This window comes from Bos indicus, chromosome 7 (genome assembly GCF_029378745.1).
Source record: "Bos indicus isolate NIAB-ARS_2022 breed Sahiwal x Tharparkar chromosome 7, NIAB-ARS_B.indTharparkar_mat_pri_1.0, whole genome shotgun sequence".
Classification (NCBI taxonomy): domain Eukaryota; kingdom Metazoa; phylum Chordata; class Mammalia; order Artiodactyla; family Bovidae; genus Bos; species Bos indicus.
This window is the reverse complement of record NC_091766.1, coordinates 8,161,198-8,179,775: the sequence shown is the minus strand read 5'-3', so window position 1 is coordinate 8,179,775 and position 18,578 is coordinate 8,161,198. Positions and strand designations below refer to the sequence as shown.

The 18,578-nt window shown below is 47.9% G+C and overlaps 1 protein-coding gene across 1 annotated transcript; it reads left to right on the top strand.

Moving 5' to 3' along the window:
* Positions 1-8,541: 8,541 nt before the first annotated feature.
* Positions 8,542-18,127, top strand: TEKTL1 (tektin like 1). The gene is made up of 7 exons (XM_070792190.1): positions 8,542-9,196; positions 11,050-11,154; positions 16,045-16,243; positions 16,417-16,583; positions 16,722-16,817; positions 16,906-17,019; positions 17,759-18,127. The coding sequence occupies exons 1-7, from the start codon at positions 8,627-8,629 to the stop codon at positions 18,008-18,010; spliced, it is 1,503 nt and encodes a 500-aa protein (XP_070648291.1). The 5' UTR covers positions 8,542-8,626; the 3' UTR covers positions 18,011-18,127.
* The last annotated feature ends 451 nt before the right edge of the window (positions 18,128-18,578 follow it).

Below are 18,578 nucleotides of genomic sequence, written 5' to 3'. Positions count from 1 at the left end.
CAACCCACGGACTGAACCCAGGTCTCCCAAATTGCAGGTGAATTCTTTATCTTCTGAGCCACCAGGGAATCCCATGAATACTTGAGTGGGTAGCCTATCCTTTCTCCAGGGGATCTTCCCAACCTAGGAATTGAAGCAGGATCTCCTGCATTGCAGGCAGATTCTTTACCAGCTGAGCTACCAGGGAAGCTGTATCTCATCTGCCTATCTAAGGTTGTTGATATTTCTCCCGGCCATCTTGATTCCAGCTTGAGCTTCATCCAGCCTGGCATTTCGCATGGTTGCTGCATAACAAATTAACCCAAAACTTAGCAGCTTAAAACTTTAAAACAACGCATCTATTACATGGGTTTCTAAGAGTCAGGAATCTGGGCAGAGCTTGGCTCGGTCTTCTGGCTCAAGGTCTTTGACCAGACTGTATACAAGATGTCAGCCAGGGCAGCTACCTAGTCCCAAGTCTAGACTGGGGTAGGATATGCTTCCAAGCTCACTCCTGCAATCATTGGCAAGATTCAGTTCTTCATGAGTACTGGACTGAGGGTCTTAAGTCCTTAGTGGCTGATAACCAGAAGTCTTCTCAGTTCCTTGCCATGTGGCATCTTCTTTTCTAAAAGAGTGAGCAAGACAGAAGCCATGATTTCTTTATAACCTAATCTCAGAAAGGACATCCTATCAATCTTCTGCTGGTTAGAAGTGAATCTCTAGGTTCAGCCCACATTCAAAAGAGGGTATTACACAGGGCATGAAGATCAGAGGTGGAGACCACAGGGAGCCATCCTTAAGACTGCCTAAAGCACCTAAACAACCTGACTATTTGAGGGTGGATGGCAGACAACCAGCCAGTGAAGGACCAAGACTACAGGCAAAAAGGAAGAGTGAGAAAGAGTGTAGGAGAGGATATTCAAGTTTCAGGCAGCTGATAATTTCAAATACTACCTAAAGGTCAAGTTACATGGGATGGAAAAGAAACTAGGAATTGGTCCATTGCAGGAGGACATTGATAACCTTTGCCCAAACCATTTCAGAGAACTGACAGGGGCTAGAGACATACAGACCAGTGTTTATCCCTCACTGACCAGCACGGTCACTACCTCTGCAGGAGGTGACCGGAAAAACCAGGAAGAACCTCCTCTCCCAGTCTAGGGCTTCCCACAGTCTTCTGACACCTCCCCCAGGAAAGCGACCTCATTTCTAAAAGACAAAACTGATTCTAGGTCATATCCCCCTGGAACAAGAGACCAATTGATGTGATTATCTCCAAGAGAAAGGGGGCACCTACTAAAAGTAGAACCTGGTGCCCCAGAAGGGAAGACATCGGGGAACCTAAAAAAGGGTCTCTGATAATTACCTGCCAAGATTTCAGAGTGAAGGGCATCTCCATGTAATAGCAAAGGAAAGAAAAGCCAGAAGTTTTTAAAGTTTTTTTTAAAGGTCTTCCTTTTTCATATATTCTGCAATTTCATTCTGTTTAATACAGGGCAGAATTCTGTTCCCCACTTTGTAGGACTTATTATATAGAATATCTTTGGTCCCACCAAAGATGGCTACAAAAAGGAATTTCTGTAAAGTGTTCTTCATTATAAAAATCAGAGAGCTAATTTCACAAATATTATTCCCCACTGGCCTGAGTCAGAAATACTGGAGCTTTAGCATGTTGGGTGATGCATATACCTGTAATTTTATGTGGGGAGGGGGAAAAAGAGAAATGAATGACTAGAGTGAAATCAAGACATGTTCAGAGTAGTTATCTCTGGATAGTAAAATTACAGATAATTCTTATTCTCTTCATCATATTTTTCTGTGTTTTACACAATGTGTGTGTGTGTGTGTGTGTGTGGTCACTCAGTCATATTCTACTCTTTACGACTCTTAGGACTCACAGGCTCCTCTGTCCATGGGATTTTTCAGCCAAGAATACTGGAGTGGGTTGCCATTTCCTCCTCCAGGGGATCTTCCTGACCCAGGGATTTGAACCTGCATCTCCTGTGGCTCCTGCATTGCAGGTGGATTCTTTGCTGTTGAGCCACCAGATGATGATGAAAATGAGAAGTTGGCAGGCTGAGAAACAGGCAGTAGTATGCACCAATTCCAATGCTCAAACAATGCAATACACACTAGGAGTATATTGACAAGAAAGAGGTGAGCCAATTAAAAGCCAGAATGGGACTGACCACACACCCATCCATCACCCTAATAAATTTCACCTAAGACCCAAGTTGGAGCCAAAATCCTCCATATTTAGGTCTGACACAGTAAAGCTTCCTCAGGTGTCCCTCGGGTTGCTTAGCACACCTAATAGATGTGCCCCATACACCTGGCAGCAAGCCCATCCAGTGAGATTCTCCAGTTAGGAAAATGGAAGCATTCAATGAACAGAGCAAAGGTAGATGGTTGAGTCCAGAATGTTGTCCCAAATGAGCTATCTGCTAGGTTCTTTGTGAAACCCTCTCTGCACCTCCTAGTATTAGAAGAGCTCATTCATCTTTTCATTTAACTAATAAAAATGAAAAGTACTTTCACAAAGATTACTCTCTGTCAGTCACCATGCTAAACACTTCACTCATATTATCTTCTTTAATCCATGCCACAATCCTATTATCCTAGTTGACAGATGAGTAAATAGAGGCACAGAGAAGTCAAGCAACTTTCCCAAGATCACACAGATGGCAGTGGTCAGAATCATAATCTGAACTTTACTCATCTGGCTCCAGAATCTTGACCCTGGTACTGTCCTGATTCCAACGAAGATCTGTTGACTCAGATACCAATGGACCTAGTGGCTAATGACGAACCCACAGTCTCATCAACACTTGAAACGACCCTCCATCCCCAAAGGTTACCTGCCTCCATTTTTTCCTGGTGATGCTGGTGGAGTCTCCAGATGGCTGACCTGGGAGGTTTCAGTTTTCCATCTTATTTCTCCTCATTGCCTAATGATCCCTCAGTTTTGCAAAGCCAGGTTATTTCATTCCTTCCTCTTCCTTGTATTTCTCATATCATGCTACAAGAAAATGTTTATTCATTATTCATTCCTTCACTCATGTATTCATTAAGTAAATGTTTATCCAACTGAGCTATGAGGGAAGCCCATAGACAGATAGATAGATAACTCACTTGGTAAAGAATCCACATGCAATGCAGGAGACCCCGGTTCATTCCTGGGTTGGGAAGATCCACAGCAGAAAGGATAGGCTACCCACTCTGGTATTCTTTGGTTTCCCTGGTTGCTCAGCTGGTAAAGAATCTGCCTGCAATGCAGGAGACCTGGGTTCAATCCCTGGGTTGGGAAGACCCCCTGGAGAAGGGAAAGGCTACACACTCCAGTATTCTGGCCTCGAGAATTCCATGGACTGTATAGTCCACGGGATCACAGAGTCTGACACGACTGAGTGACTTTCATTTTATATATATTTATATATATATATAGAAGGCAGGAGGAGAAGGGGACAGCAGAGGATGAGATGGTTGGATGGCATCACCGACTTGATGGACATGAGTTTGAGCAAGTTCCGGGACAGGGAAGCCTGGCATGCTGCAGTCCATGGGATTGCAAAGAGTCGGACACGACTGAGTGACTGAACTAAACTGAACAATGAGATTGGGCTTCCCAGGTGGCGCTGTGGTCGAGTCCAAGCTGGCACTGCTCACTGCAAGATAAGTCAATAAATCCAAGACGAGGTGTTGGGATCAGGAAGGGACTTTATTCTGGAACTGGCTGACCCAGAAGATGGCAGGCTAGAGCCTCAAAATAACCATCTTGTCAGGGCCCGCATGCCAGGTTCTTATGATTGGGGCAGGTTGAGGAAACAACGTAAAAAGACTATTCAATTCTTGCAAATGTCCCCTAGAATGGCAAGCCTCGGGCAGGGTAACGTGTTAGTTTTCACTTCCTTACAGTCCTTTACAGGTGGGCAGCTCAGGCTGTCTCCCTGCGGGAGGCTGTTCTGTATGCCTACCATTAAAAAAGAAAAAAAAAAAAAGCCACAGGATGAGGGTTAAAGTCACAGAAGCAGATCCAGCATGAATTCAAAGTTAACCCTTCCCAGTTACAGTGCTAGTGGTAGAGAACCCACCTGCCAAGACAGTGTAATGAATCCAAGCTCTCTGCTCACTGCAGGACTGAGGCAAGGAAAATAACTTTATTCAGAAAGCAGCTGACTGAAAAGATGGCAGGCTAGTGCCTCAAAATAACCATCTTTGGGGCGTCTGGATGCCAGGTTCTCTTATAGATCAGAGAGAAAGAAGCAATGAGAAACTAAAGTCAAAAGGCAGAATAGAGAGGGAGAGGCAGTGGGGAAGTAAAGTGAAAGGGTCTCCAGTCTTGCAAAACATCTCCCAGGGAATGGCCAGCCTTTGGAAGGGATGTGTTAATTTCTTCTGTTCACAGGTGGGCAGGGACAAACTATCTCTCCACTAGCTGAACAAAGGCACTTTAGTTTACAGTCAAATAGAGGGACATAGTCCTCCAGGCAAGCCAGTAAGTATGATTATGATAACAAAAGCAATGAAAAGCAAGTCAAAGAAACAGTTTCTAACATGGAGGCAGAGTTGGTTTCCTCCCTGTAACAGCAAGAGACATAAGAAGTTCCTGGGTCAGGAAGATCCCCTGGAGGAGGGCATGACACCCCACATATTGGCAATTCCCATATCCTAGCCTGGAGAATCCTATAGACAAAGGAGCCTGGTGGGCTGTAGTCCATAGGGTCTCAAAGAGTCAGACACAACTGAAGTGACTTAGCACATGCACACGCATAATGAGATTCACTGAAGGGTTTTTAAGTAAGAAAGAGATGTGCTCTGGGCTTTACAGGTGGCTCATGGTTAAAAAATTCACCTGCCAATGCAAGGGACATGGGTTCAATCCCTAGTCCAGGAAGATCCCACATGCCTCAGAGCAACTAAGCCCGTGAACCACAACCATTGAACCTGTACTCTAGAGCCCGGGAGCTGCAACAACTGAAGCCCATGCACCCTAGACCCCATGCTCCACAACGAGAAGCCAAAGCAATGAGAAACCCAAGCACCACAATGAAGAGTAGCCTCCACTCACTACAACTAGAGAAAAGCCCGCACAACAAGACCCAGCACGTCCAAAAATAAATAGATAAATTAAAAAAAAAAAGAAATCCCCTGCCAATGCAGGAGACTCGGGTTTGATCCCTGGGTCATGAATATCCCCTGGAGAAAGAAATGGCAACCCACTCCAGTCTTCTTGCCTGGGAAATCCCATGGGCAGAGGAGCCTTGGTGGGCTACAGTGTGTGTGTCATGGTCCAGGGGTGGGTTGGAAAAGAATTTCCACACATGAGACAAAATGAGTGGAAATAAAATTTATTAGAGTCAGAGACGCTGTTAAAATAGTGGGCCAGCTCAAGGGAGAACCAACGTTGAACAGGGGTCCTTAGTGCATTTTTATAGCCAGGGTACAAGGAGCAGGACAGGGGTCTTCTGAGTCATTTGCTGATTGGATGGGACACATATACTGGACGGGGGAAGAATAAGGCAAATACCTTCTCCCTATGTGGTAGGAGAGGAGACAGGTTATACTGCTCAGGAGGACCTGAATCTGTTAATAGTTGCAACATGGGGGAGGGAAGGACAATAAGGGTCTGGTTTTTCCATTCCTTCATTCCAAGACTTTCCTTGGTTTTATCTGCTCTTTCATCCTTGGGTCACCACAGTGTGGGGTCCCAAAGAGTCAGACATGACTTAGCAACTGAACAACAACAGATGTGCTCTAGTTTAAAACAGAGTGCTGACTGTGGTGTGGAGAATGAATTTAGGAAGGCAAGGGGGAGAGGCAGGGAGACCAGGTGACTGAGAACTGATGGTGTGAATGAGAATAAGAATGCTGCTGGTAGCAATGGAGAAAAAATAATCATATTGGAGACAAGTTTTGAAGGTAGGACAGGCAAAACCTGTTGGTGGATTGCATGTGGACACAAAAAAATTAAGGAAGCTTACTAAGTTTTTAACATGAGCAACTGGGGTGGATAGTGGGCAAGTATCAAGTCAAGGAACACTAGTAGAGGAAAAAGATCAGAAATATTCATCAAATGTGTGGTTTTGATAATTCAAAAAGACACATGTACCTCAATGTTCATTGCAGTGTTATAGAAACCATGGCAGTGGAAGAAGATAAGTGGCATTCAAAGGTGCGGAACAGCAGGGTTTTATTCAGTACCTGTGCTGGCCCAGCACAGTCATCTCCAAAGGCTGAGTGCCCCAGCTTTGTTCTGGGTATCTTCTATACACCATAAAGTTCCCACTCAAACAGCTCAGGTCCCTCCCCTCCCCAAGTAGCCCAAGTTCCCATGGATGCAACAAGCAAGCAAGATCACAGAAGCAAAAGCAGTGATTGATGAGCTACAGCTGTTAAAACAAGATAACAGGATGGAAAACAAAAGGTTGTGACTTTAATTTGGGGCTTTTATCTTGCCCCTATCTCAGCAGCACTCTTTAGAACAGCCAGGACATGGAAGCAACCTAGATGTGCATCAACAGATGAATGGATAAAGAAGATGTGGTACATATACATGGTGGAATATTACTCAGCCATAAAAAGGAATGAATTTGAGTCAGTTCTAGTGAGGTGGTGAACCTAGAGCCACCTCAGAGTGAAGTAAGTCAGAAAGAAAAAAAATATTGTATACTAACACATTTATAGGGAAGCTAGCAAAATAGTACTGATGAACCTATTTGCAGGGCAGGAATAGAAATAGACATAGGAAACAGACTTGTGTGGGGGAGGGAAGAGAGGGTGGGACAAATTGAGAGAGTAGCATTGCAACATATACATTACCAAATGTAAATAAATAGCCAGTGGGAAGTTGCTGTATAACAACAGGGAGCTCAACCTGGTGCTCTGTGACAATCTACAGGGGTGGGATAAGGTAGGAGTGGGAGGGAGGTTCAGTGCAAGGGGACATATGTATGCTTGTGGCTAATTCACATTGTTGTATGGCAGAAACCAACTCAACATTGTAAAGCAATTATCCTTCAATTAAAGTTTTTAAAAATTAAAATGAAAAACAATGTGGTTTTGGACCTGTTGAGTTTGAGGTGCCTATCAGTTGCCCAGGTAAAGATGACACGGCTTGAAGGGGGAGGGGGCGGGGGCGGGGAAGGTGATGTGATGGAGAATTGTGGGGGAGGGGGTGAAGGCAGTTGTCTCTTCTTCTTCCCCAGACTCCAACGTGCTTCCTGTGTTGGAGGAATTCCACATCATATGGTCCTGGTGGGAAACAAAGTCCTCCTTCCTCCATAGAAACAGGAAGTTCAGCCAGGAGTCAATTTTCCTAGCTTCCTTTGCTGTCCAGGCATGGCCATGGCTTAGGCAATGACACAGGGTTAGGCAATTACGCACAGCCACCTTGGACCCTAGGAACTAAAGGGGCAAAAAAAGCAGTTGCTATACAGAACTGATTCAGTCGCTGGCTGTAGTAGCAGTGCCATTCTGGGGGACAGTCAACCAACAGCTGAGATTTCTGCAATAGTAGCCATGGTATCCTTCAGAGCCGCTGTATGTCTTTGTTCTGTATGTCTTTTGCTATGATTCTGACTGTGAAACCATCTGTTCCTTTTCTGTGGCTTGCACTAAAAATCCTGAGTGATATGAGAAAATAGGTCTTAGATACTGCACTAAGGAAAGCCTCCTTTAAGACAGTGCTATTTAAGCTGGGTTCTGGACTTCCCTAGTGGTACAGTGGATAAGAATCTACCTGCCAGTGCAGGGGTACACAGGTTCGATCCCTGGTCCAGGAAGATTCCACATGCCTCGGAACAGCTAAGCTCCTGAGCCACAACTACTGAGCCCCCGCTCGAGGGCCTGTGAGCCACAACTGTTGAGCCCAAGTGCAGCAACTACTGAAGCCCACGTGCCCTAGAGCCTGTGCTCCACAACAAGAGAAGCCGCCGCAATGAGAAGCCCATGCGCCATCCTGAAGAGGAATCCCCTGCTCTCTACAACTAGACAAAAGGCCATGTGCAGCAACAAACACCTGGCACAACCTAGATGGATCGATTGATAGATAAAGCTGGGTTCCAAAGACTGAAAAGGAGCCAACCATGGGAAGAAGGTGGAAAGGAGTATGCCACACAGAAGGAACAACAAATCCAAAGGTCTGAAGTGGGAGAAACCTTAGCACCGTCCTCAGAACTGGAGGTGTTTGGACGGCATCACTGACTCAAAGGACATGAGTTTGAGCAAATTCAAAGAGACAATGATAGACAGAGAAGCCTGGTGTGCTGCAGCTCGTGGGGTCACAAAGAGTCGGACACAACTTGGCGACTGAACAACAGAGCCGGAACAACAGAGCCGCCTCATCCATGTAGGGTAAGGAGCAACAGGGAGAGCTGGGCTCGATATGGTAGAACCTTTCTCAAGGAGCCAGGATTCCAAGTTGTCTCTGCCTAGCTCCAAACCAAAGATTCCATCCAGCCCCTCCCTGTAGCCTTTCCCCTCCCCCACTTTTGGAACTCCGCCTATGCCGTTTCCACGGTTGGTCGTCATAGGAGTGCTCTGTTTCACAAACTTCTCAGGCCAGGAAGGAGTTGCATGTCGTTGAGGGGGGTCCCTGCCCCCCAGGCAAGGATCTCAGGCCAGGCCAGGACACCAAACAGGGATCATGCCCGTGTTGATACCCCCGGTGGAGCACAGCCAGGACACGCGCGTTGGGCATCCAGCATGGCGCGAGGCGACCAGGGCCTTGGCAGAGGAGGCACACCAGCTGACCGACCGCTGCGGGCAAGAGGCGGTGACCATGTGGCAACCCAACGAGAGTGTGCGGGACCCACACGTGGCGCACCACCTCTGCCGGGCCGCCTACATTCTGCCCTGGCGCTTTCGTGTGGAGATGCTCAAAGGGGGCAGCACCATGGAGAAGCCACCGCCGGGCGAGGGCGTTACTCTGTGGAAGAGCAAGATGAAGCCGCCTGCCTGGCATGCCCGCCTGCCGCTGCCCATGCACCGTGACGCACGGGCCCTGCAGACCGCCGAGGTGGTGCAAGCTCACGCTCGCGGGGCGCGCCTCACCGCCGCCCGCCTTGGCCGCGCGCAGCACCAGATCAATGGGCAGCTGCGGCTGCTGCAGCGCCAGCGCGAGGCTACGGACCGCAGACTCAGCGAAGTGCGCAAAGCACTGCTGATTAACCAGCAGAGCGTCAAGCTGCGGGGCTACCGGCCCAAATCTGAGACGGTGGGACCACCCCCGCCCCAGCCCAGCCGCAAAGACTCAGGCCTCCGCTCCCAGATGCGCAGAGTGGGCAAAATCCACCCTAGAGAGGAAACACTCCCCCATCACAGGCCCAAATCCACCCCAAGATGAGATGCCTTGGTTCCCAGTCCCAGAGACAGAGATCCTCCCAAACGGATGCGATCCTCAAATCCCTTGCCCCAGAAGTGTTAGTCGTTCTGTCATGTCCGACTCTTTCTCCAGTCCATGGACTGTAGCCCGCCAGGCTCGTCTGTCCATGAGATTCTCCAGGCAAGAATACTGAAATGGGTAGCCATGCCCTCCTCCAGGGGGTCTTCCCCACCCAAGGATCAAACCGGTCTCCTGCATGGCAGGCAGATTCTCTTTACCATCTGAACCACCAGGGAAACCTTGCCCTAGAGGGAGATATCTCTCAGTCTCCCTACTAGGGAGAGAAGGTGGGACCCTTGAGTCAGACAAGAAGCTAGATTTACCAAAAAGTAAAATCTACCACTCCCGGCCTAGACAAGAGGGTGAAACTCTCCCCCATGCATGAGACCCTCAGTGCCCCAAGTCCCCCAACCCCACTGAAAACACACAAGAAGCCCCCAGCTGAGTAGTGAGTGATGTTCTAGTCCCAAGAGATAATTCTCTTCATAATATTTTTTTAAACCCTAACCAACTCCCCACTCCCCTAGGCTTCCCAGGTGGCTCAGTGGTAAAGAATCCACCTGCCAATACAGGAGAGACATGGGTTCCATCCCTCAGTCAGGAAGATCCCCTGGGGGAGGAAATGGAAACCCACTTCAATATTCTTGCCATGGACAGCGGAGCCTGGTGGGCTGCAGTTCATAACATCGCAAGGAGTCTGACATAACTGAACATTCATGCACCAAAAACACCCCCCAGCCTCAGGGAATGAGAACCCCACCCCAGGCCTCACAGGGGTTAGGGTTAGAATTAGAAGAGGGACAGGTTCTGCCTAAAGACTGAGACCCTCAGACTCCTTAGACCTGTACCTGAGAGCTAAACCCCTAGCCAGGAGGAAAGAGTGAGAACCCCTAGTCCCAGCCCTGGTAAAATCCTTCCCCTAAAGTGAAATCCTGGACAGCCATCCCCAAAGGGGACAATATTCCAGCCTCCCTGGGGAGATATGAGACCACCCCACGCACACACACACACCCATAGGGTGGGTTTCCGAGTCCCAGCCCCCAAATCCAGACAATATGCCCTCAAAAGGGCAAACCCCATCATCATTATGATGAGACTCCTCCACTTGTAGCCTGGGAGAGAGGATAAGACTATCACCAAGGAAGGGGGAGCCCCTCAGCCCCAAAGAGCAATGATAACCTCCCCCCAAGTTAAGTCATCTCCATCCCAGCTCACTGGGCTCCTATCTGTAAAAGGAAGAAGCCCCCAGCCCTGCTCTGTAGAGGGTAAGACCTCCCCCAAGTGAAAGTTAGTCACCCAGTCTCATCCAACTCTTTAGGACTCTGTGGACTATATATAGCTCACCAGTCTCCTCTGTCCATGGAATTCTCCAGGCAAGAATACTGGAGTGGGTTACCATTCCTTTCTCCAGGAGATCTTCCCTACCCAGGGATCTAACTTGGGTCTCCTGCATCATAGGTGGATTCTTTACCATCTGAGCCACGGAGAAGCCCTGGTGAGAGCTTCCTAAAAGGGTAAATGCTTCTCAGAGAGTGAGATCCCCAAAACATGAGAATGCCCCCAACTCCATTCCCCAAACCCAGAGTTTATAAGGTTGGCAAACTCTGTACTATTCTAGAAAAAGAGCTTTCCTTCCCCTCCAGCCCTCTCCCACAAGTGTGAAAAATTCTCTCCTTGTTTGCCAGATCTCTGACAAAGCTGACAGTATGCTTACCTGGGAAAAGGAGGAGCTAAAGAGCATGAAGAGGAAGATGGAGACAGATATGGAAAAATCAGAGGCCTTGCTCAAGGTTTGGGACACCTGGGGCCTGGTTAAGGGGATTAGAGGGGACCCTTGGCTGCCTAATGGGCAAACAGCTTTAACCTTGGGGATTGTAGCAACAGCAAATCCTTCAAGCCACCCACCTGTCCCACCCTGACCTGACATTCACTGTATTTCCACTTTAGAAAATGGAAAGACTGAAGCTCTGAGAGATGAAATTGGGCCTCAAAATAATGCCTCTGTGCCCTAGTGGCTCAGATGGTAAAGAATCCACCTGTGATGCAGGAGAAACAGGTTCCATCTCTGGGTTGGGAAGATCCCCTGGAGAAGGGAATGGCAACCCACTCCAGTATTCTTGTCTGGAGAATCCCAGGGACAGAGAAGCCTGGTGGGCTATAGTCCATGCAGTTTCAAAGAGTCAGACATGACTGAGTGACTAAGCACGCCCCTCTGTGCCACGCCCTGTCCTGTTGTTAAGTCCTTAAAACCCTCCTGTGAAATAGAAACTATGATTCTCATTAGAGATGGGGAATTCGAAACTCATAAAGATGTGACCTCACCCAAGTTATGGAGCTAGCCAGTGGTTCAGTCAGCTAGCTAGTCAGTTCAGGTATATATTTTTCCTCCAGATTTAGAGAGGTAAATTTACTATTTTAAATTTTGTATGTATTTTTATTTCTTTTAAAAAATATATTTATTTTTGGCTGTGCTGGGTCTTGTTGCTGCACAAGGGCTTTCTCAAGTTGCAGTGAGTGGGGCTACTCTCTAGTTGCAGTGCACGGGCTTCTCATTGCTGTGGCTTCTCTTGTTGCAGAGCACAGGCTCTAGGTTCACAGGCTTCAGCAGTTGTGGCTCAAAGTTTCAGGAGTTGCAGCACAAGGGCTCAGTTGCCCCACTTCATGTGGGATCTTCCCAGATCGGGAATGGAACCCATGTCCTCTACATTGGCAGATGAATTCTTAACCATGGACCAGCAGGCAAGTCCCGCTATATAGTACAATTATTAGTATAGTAATTGTATTAATATAAAAATATCGCTACTACTAATTGGCTTCCCTGATAGTTCAGTTGGTAAAGAATCTGCCTGCAATGCAGGAGACCCCAGTTCAATTCCTGGGTCGGGAAGATCCTCTGGAGAAGGGAAAGGCTACCCACTCCAGTAGCCTAGAGAATTCCATGGACTGTATGGGGTCACAAAGAGTCAGACATGACCGAGCGACTTTCACTATTGCTACTACTGAAAATTACTGTATTTTATATATATGTGTATATATAATATCGTATTTTCTTTATCCATTCATCTGTCAACAGACATTTAGATTGTTTCTATGTCTCAACTGACAAATAATGCTAAAATGTGCATGAGAGTTATTTCCCTTCAAGTTCCTGATTTCCTTTATATATGTACCCAGAAGTGTGAGAACTTCCTCATGTTTCAACTCAGGTGCCTTGAGCTCTTTACTCTGTATTATGTGTTCATCTTTATCAGCTCCATTCAGAGATGGTCCCTCACTGCATCCTTCACTCTTGCAACAAGGATTTCTTTATGATATCACTAATGGAGACATGAAAGTAGGTTTCAAGGAGCCTGTATGCACTTGTGACTTATCCATTTGACAAATATTAATCCAATACCCTGGTGTCCCAGGCACTGTGTTTGGCAGGTGGGACAAGTTGTGAACAGGCCTTGCCCTCAAGGAATTCACATTAAAGGGTCATTCAAATTAGGGACCAGCCAGGGTTGGGAGGGTGGAGTTAGGGGAAAGTGGGTGGAGTTAGGAGCTGGTGCGCCACTGTCCGTGGTGCTGAACCTTAATTGCACTCAACTTATTATACCTCCGATACAATGGACATGCGCTGTGTGTACTTACTTAGTCACTCCTTGTATCTGACTCAGTGACCCCATGGACTGTAGCCTGCCAGGATCCAATGGACATGAACTTGGGCAAACTTTGGGAGATGGTGAGGGACAGGGAGGCCTGGTGTGCTACAGTCTATGGAGTCACAAAGAGTCAGACATGACTGGGGGACTGAACAACAACAATATTGTACCTCCAGGCTGCTGTCATATTCCTTTATCTGGTGATCCTGAAAAATCCTTAAGTAAGTCTGAAACAGACAAGGGAGAAGACCCTGAAGGTGGCCCTGGTAGGGAAGGGCTTGCAAGAGAGAAAATGAAATAGGGGGGTGGGAAAAGACAGACAGAGGGAAACCCAAGAGAGTGTTGTTGTGTTGTTTAGTCACTAAATCTGGTCCGATTCTTTTTATGACAACCCCATGGACTGTAGCCTGCCAGGCTCCTCTGTCCATAGGACTTCCCAGGCAAGAATACTGGAGTGGGTTGTCATTTCCTTCTCCAGGGGATCTTCCTGACCCAGGGATCGAGCCACATCTCTTGCACTGCAGGTGGGCTTTTCACCACTGAGCCACCAGGGAAGCCCTTTCAACTTAAAATCATGAACTTAAATCTCAAATTGACAGTAAAAGGTTCCCAAAAATCTCACATGTGTCTCTGGAAGACTTGCTGCCCCACTGTGCAAGTTATTTCATACCTTCTCTTCCTTCATATCTGTCCAACTCCCTGCTCTTTCTTCATTTTCAAAGAATGACCCCAATGCATGGAAACCACAGAAGAGAATTTCTCTCATTTTTCCTCTACCAACCTATAACTCCATCTATCTACTATACCCACCTCCTCCCACTTCTCCTACATCATAAATATTTCTTTCTTCATCAGATCACTCTCAACAGTGAACAAATGGGGGATTATCCTTTAATGGACACAGATCTACTTAGGATGATAAAAAGTTCTGGAAATGGACAGTGGTAATGGTTACACACTGTGAATATACTTAACTGCTACTGAACTGTACACTTAAAATGGTTTAAGTGGCTAATTTTCATCTATTTTTTGTTGTTGTCATTCAGTCAGTAAATCATGCCTCTTCGAGGCCCTATGAACTGTAGCACACCAGGCTCCTCTGTCCTCTAGTGTCCCCCAGAAATTGCTCAAATTCATGTCCATTGAGTCAGTGATGATGTACAACCATCTCATCCTCTGCCGCCCCCTTCTCCTCCTGTCCTCAATCTTTCCCACCATCAGGATCTTTTCTAATTAGTCGCCCTTTGCATCAGGTGGCCAAAGTATTGGAGCTTCAGCTTCAGCATCAGTCCTTCCAATGAATATAGGACTGATTTCCTTTAGGATTGACTGGTTTGATCTCCTTGCAGTCCAAGGGACTCTCTAGAGTCCTCTCCAGCACCACAATTTGAAAGCATCAATTCTCTGGTGTTCAGCCTTCTTTAAAGTCCAACTCTCACATCCTTACATGGCTACTGGAAAAACCATAGCTTTGACTATCACTTTGTTGGCAAAGTGATGTCTCTGCTTTTTAATATGCTGTCTAGATTTTTCATAGAAAATATGTACTTCCCTGGTGGTCCACAGGTTAAGACTTCTACTGCAAGGGGCATGGGTTTGATCCCAGATCAGGGAACTAGCATGCTTCCACTAACACCCAGCACAGCCAAATTAATCTTTTGATCCCATCCTTCCAGATAATCCCCATTTCTCTGATTCACTCACTAGTCAATCTTATCTGCACACTTGTGGTCAGAAACTGGGTCCTTTTCCCCCAGGGCATCCCTGCAACCTAGCACAATTCCTAGAATACAGTAAGGGCTTAATGAACATTTGAATTAATGAATGAAAGACTTTATATCCATTTTTTACCCAAATGGATGAATCCCAAAGAAATAATATTCAGCAAAAGAAGCTGGATGTAAAAGTACACTCTGTATGATTCTGTGTATATGACATTTCAAATTTCAAAAGCTTGTTCTTAAAGAGTCAGGTAGTTAATTTTTTAAGCTTTGTGTGCAATACAATCTCTGTCACAATTATAGATGGTCCTCTGGTGCAAAATGATACACATTCAGTAGAAACTGTAATTCTAATCTTGAATTTTTATCTTTTTCTGAGCTAGCAATATGCAGTACAATACTCTCACCTGATCTGGGCAGCAGCAGTGAGTCACAGTTCCCAGTCAACCACTGGGTAAATAACTGATGCCTTTCTAGCTATTCTGTGCCCGTACAACCATTCTGTTTTTCACTTTAAGTACAGTATTTGATAAATTACATGAACTATTAAACACTTTATTAGGAAATAGGCCTTGTATTAGATGATCTTACCCACTCCAGTGTTCTTGCCTGGAGAATCCTAAGGACGGGGGAGGCTGATGGGCTGCTGTCTATCGGGTCACACAGAGTCGGACACGACTGAAGCGGCTTAGCAGCAGTAGATGATTTTGTCCAACTATAGACTAATGTAAGTGTTCTGAGCATATTTAAGGTAAGTTAGGCTAAGCTATGATATCCAATAAGGTTAAGTGTATTAAATGCATTTCAACATAATATTTTCAACTTACAATGTGTTTACTGGGATGTAACCCTGTTGTAACTTGAGGAAGATCATACTTAATTTAGACAGTGGAGTACATAAATAGCCAGAAACAATATGTACATGAATGAGCATGGCCATGTTCCAATACAGTTTTATTAAAAAAAAAAAAAAAAAAGATAGGGACTTTCCTGGTGGTCCAGTGGTTAAGCAGGGGATGCAGGTTCGATCCCTGGCTGGAGAACTTTTGTTTATTGTTGTTCAATCATTATATCATGTTCAACCCGTTTTCAACTCCATGGACTAAACCCACCAGGCTTCACTGTCTATGGATTTTCCAGGCAAGAGTGGGTCGTCATTTCCTTCTCCACGGGATCTTTCCAACCCAGGGATCAAACAAGCATCTCCAAGTGGATTCTTTACCACTGAGCCACCTAGGAAGCCCCACTTTCAGTCACTTTCCCCTATCTTCCAGCTTACAATTGACCTTCTCTGCCTCTCCTTCCTTGCTCCCAGACCCTGGCCTCCTGTCGTGATGCTCTGGTCTTCTGCTGTAAGGAGAGGCTCCAAGCTGTGGAGCTAATGAACCAGCCACTGGACAAGGTTCTGGAGCAGGCAGGCCGCCACTCTTGGGTGAACATCTCCCGAGTCCCCACTCCGCGCACACAGGGCCTGAAAACCCCGCCTCCAGACCCTGTGGGCACCTATACCCCAGGTAAAACCGCGCAGAAATGAGTCCAGTATAGTGGGTGCCCTTGGTGCCCAACTGCTCCCCCACTTCACGGCCAGAGGAGCCTGGCTGGCTACACTCCATGGGGTCGCAAACAGTCAGACATGACTGAGTGCCTAACACACGCATACACACACACCTCCCCCCAACTCCTGCAGAGTGCGCCACGGCGCTGTACGAAGCCAAGCGACTGTTAATGGAGTCCAAGGACACTTTGCTAGATATGGCAAAGAACGAGGAGGACATCCGAGAGCAACAGCAGCAGATAAGCGACCGCGTGTGCGCCTCGCTAGCGCAGAAAATGCGCGAGACCTTGGAGCTGAAGGTGCGCCCCGCTAGCGCCGCTCCTGGTTGGCGGCTCGAGTCTAGAATGCTATAGTATGGGGGGTTGGGGGTGGAGGGACGTAGGCAGAGAGGGGACCCGAAGCTGGTGTGATTCCGCGCTGTGCTCCCACCCACCCAGGATAGACTGAACATGACCTTAGGACTCATGAGGGGAACGATCCACCGGTGCACGAAATTCAACCAGGAGATGTACATCACCCGAGGCCTCATCAAGGTAGGTTTGGGGGAAAGGGTCTGCGGGGATGCGGCCAGGGGCGTCCGGGAGGTCAAACCTCATGGCTCTGCACACCGCACTCCGCCAGGGTCCTCTGTCCAAAAGTCACCTGGAGACTCGAGAGAAACTGGACAGACCTCTGGTTCGCATGTATCAGAGACATGTGGGCACCCAACTTCCGGAGGCCGCACGCCTCGCCCAGGTAAGCCCCTCTCAGTCCCTCCCGCCAGGCCCTGCCCTGGTAAGACTCCTTTCTCAAGCACACAGCCCAGGTGAGACACCTGACCCAGGTCTGTGAGTCCTTCAGCTCCCCCCGCCCCCAGGAAGATGCCTTCAGTACCCACATGTGCAGCGTGCTCAGTAGAGTCCAACTCTTTGCTACCCTATGGGTGCAGCCCACCAGGCTCCTCTGTCCATGGGATTTTCCAGACAAGAATACCCACAAGGAGTGGGTTGCCATTTCCTCCTCCAGGGGATCTTCCCATCCCAGGGATGGAACCTGGGTCTCCTGCATCTCTTGCATTGGCAGGCGGATTCTTTACCACTGAGCCACCTGGGAAGCTTAATACTCAGACCCATCTCAAATAAATTCCCCCAGTCTCTGCCCTACTTCTATCCAAGGTCTGCCCCTCCCCTCACCTTCATGAGCGTCCCCTTCTTCATACACGCCCTGTCACAGGTTCTTTTCCAAGTACATTCAGGCCCAGGTGTGTAACCCCCAACCCCATTCTAGGCTCTCCCCTCCTAGGGGTGCTCCTACCCAGGCGAGGTCCTTCCACACGCACACGTGACTCAGATGTGCGCCCCCCCAACCTGAGGCCCATGCCCTCTTCAGCTGTCGTCCTTTTACACGCATGCCTGGCCCAGGTGTGCCCGCCCATCCTAGACAGCACCACGCTCTGGCTCACCTGTCTCCCAACACTGCCCCTCCTCGTGTCCAGGGCACTGACAAGCTGCAGCGCCACATCTCGCACGTGGAAAAGAACCTGGATGAGCTGCTCTCCATGCGCAAGAAGCTCACCTGGAGCTTCAACTGCAAGAAGATCGGGCACGATGTAGACTACAGCGTGGTGCGCCTGCGCCTCCGCCAGCGGCACCCGCACGTGTGCTACGAGCAAGCGCAGCGCCTTGTTAATGACTGGGACCCACGCACGCCGCCGCGCGTGAAGTCCAACACCGCTATCACCAAGTGACAGGCGAACCCCTGCCCCAACAGGCCTCAGCCCAGTGGCCCTCCCTCTCTCCTGACCCCCTTCGCCCTCAGAGCGCCCTCTAGCAGAATTATAATTAAAAACGAGAATGCATAATTACCACTTATTAGGCTCGTGGTTCTGGTGGTGGTTTAGTCGCTAAGTCGAGTCCAACTCTCACGACCCCATGGACTGTAGCCAGCCATGTTCCTCTGTCCAGGGGATCTCCCAGGCAAGAGTCCTGGAGTGGGTTGGGGGTCTTCCCGGCCCAGGGATGGAACATGGGTCTCCTGCTTTGTGCACAGAGTCTTTACCATCTGAGCCAGCTGATCACTTAATCTACAGCACGTTATAGGCTATGCATCCTGGAAGTTATTAATGATAGGATGGATTTGGCCACTGTATTTTGGGGGTTCAAATCCCGGCTCCCCAATTTCAGATTATGTGGCCTTAGTCAAGTCACTACTTGTCTCTGGCCTCAGTGTCTCCAAGCCTGTAAAATGTAGAATTGTAGCATTAACTTTGGAGGCTTGTTGTAAGGGAATAGGAGAATGGTGACTGTATATAAAAC

Coding starts and splice junctions, on each gene's coding strand:
- TEKTL1 (XM_070792190.1), top strand. CDS start 8,627: ATGCCCGTGTTGATACCCCCGGTGGAGCACAGCCAGGACACGCGCGTT. Junction 11,155..16,044: donor AATCAGAGGCCTTGCTCAAG/GTTTGGGACACC, acceptor CCTTGCTCCCAG/ACCCTGGCCTCCTGTCGTGA. Junction 16,244..16,416: donor TGTGGGCACCTATACCCCAG/GTAAAACCGCGC, acceptor CAACTCCTGCAG/AGTGCGCCACGGCGCTGTAC.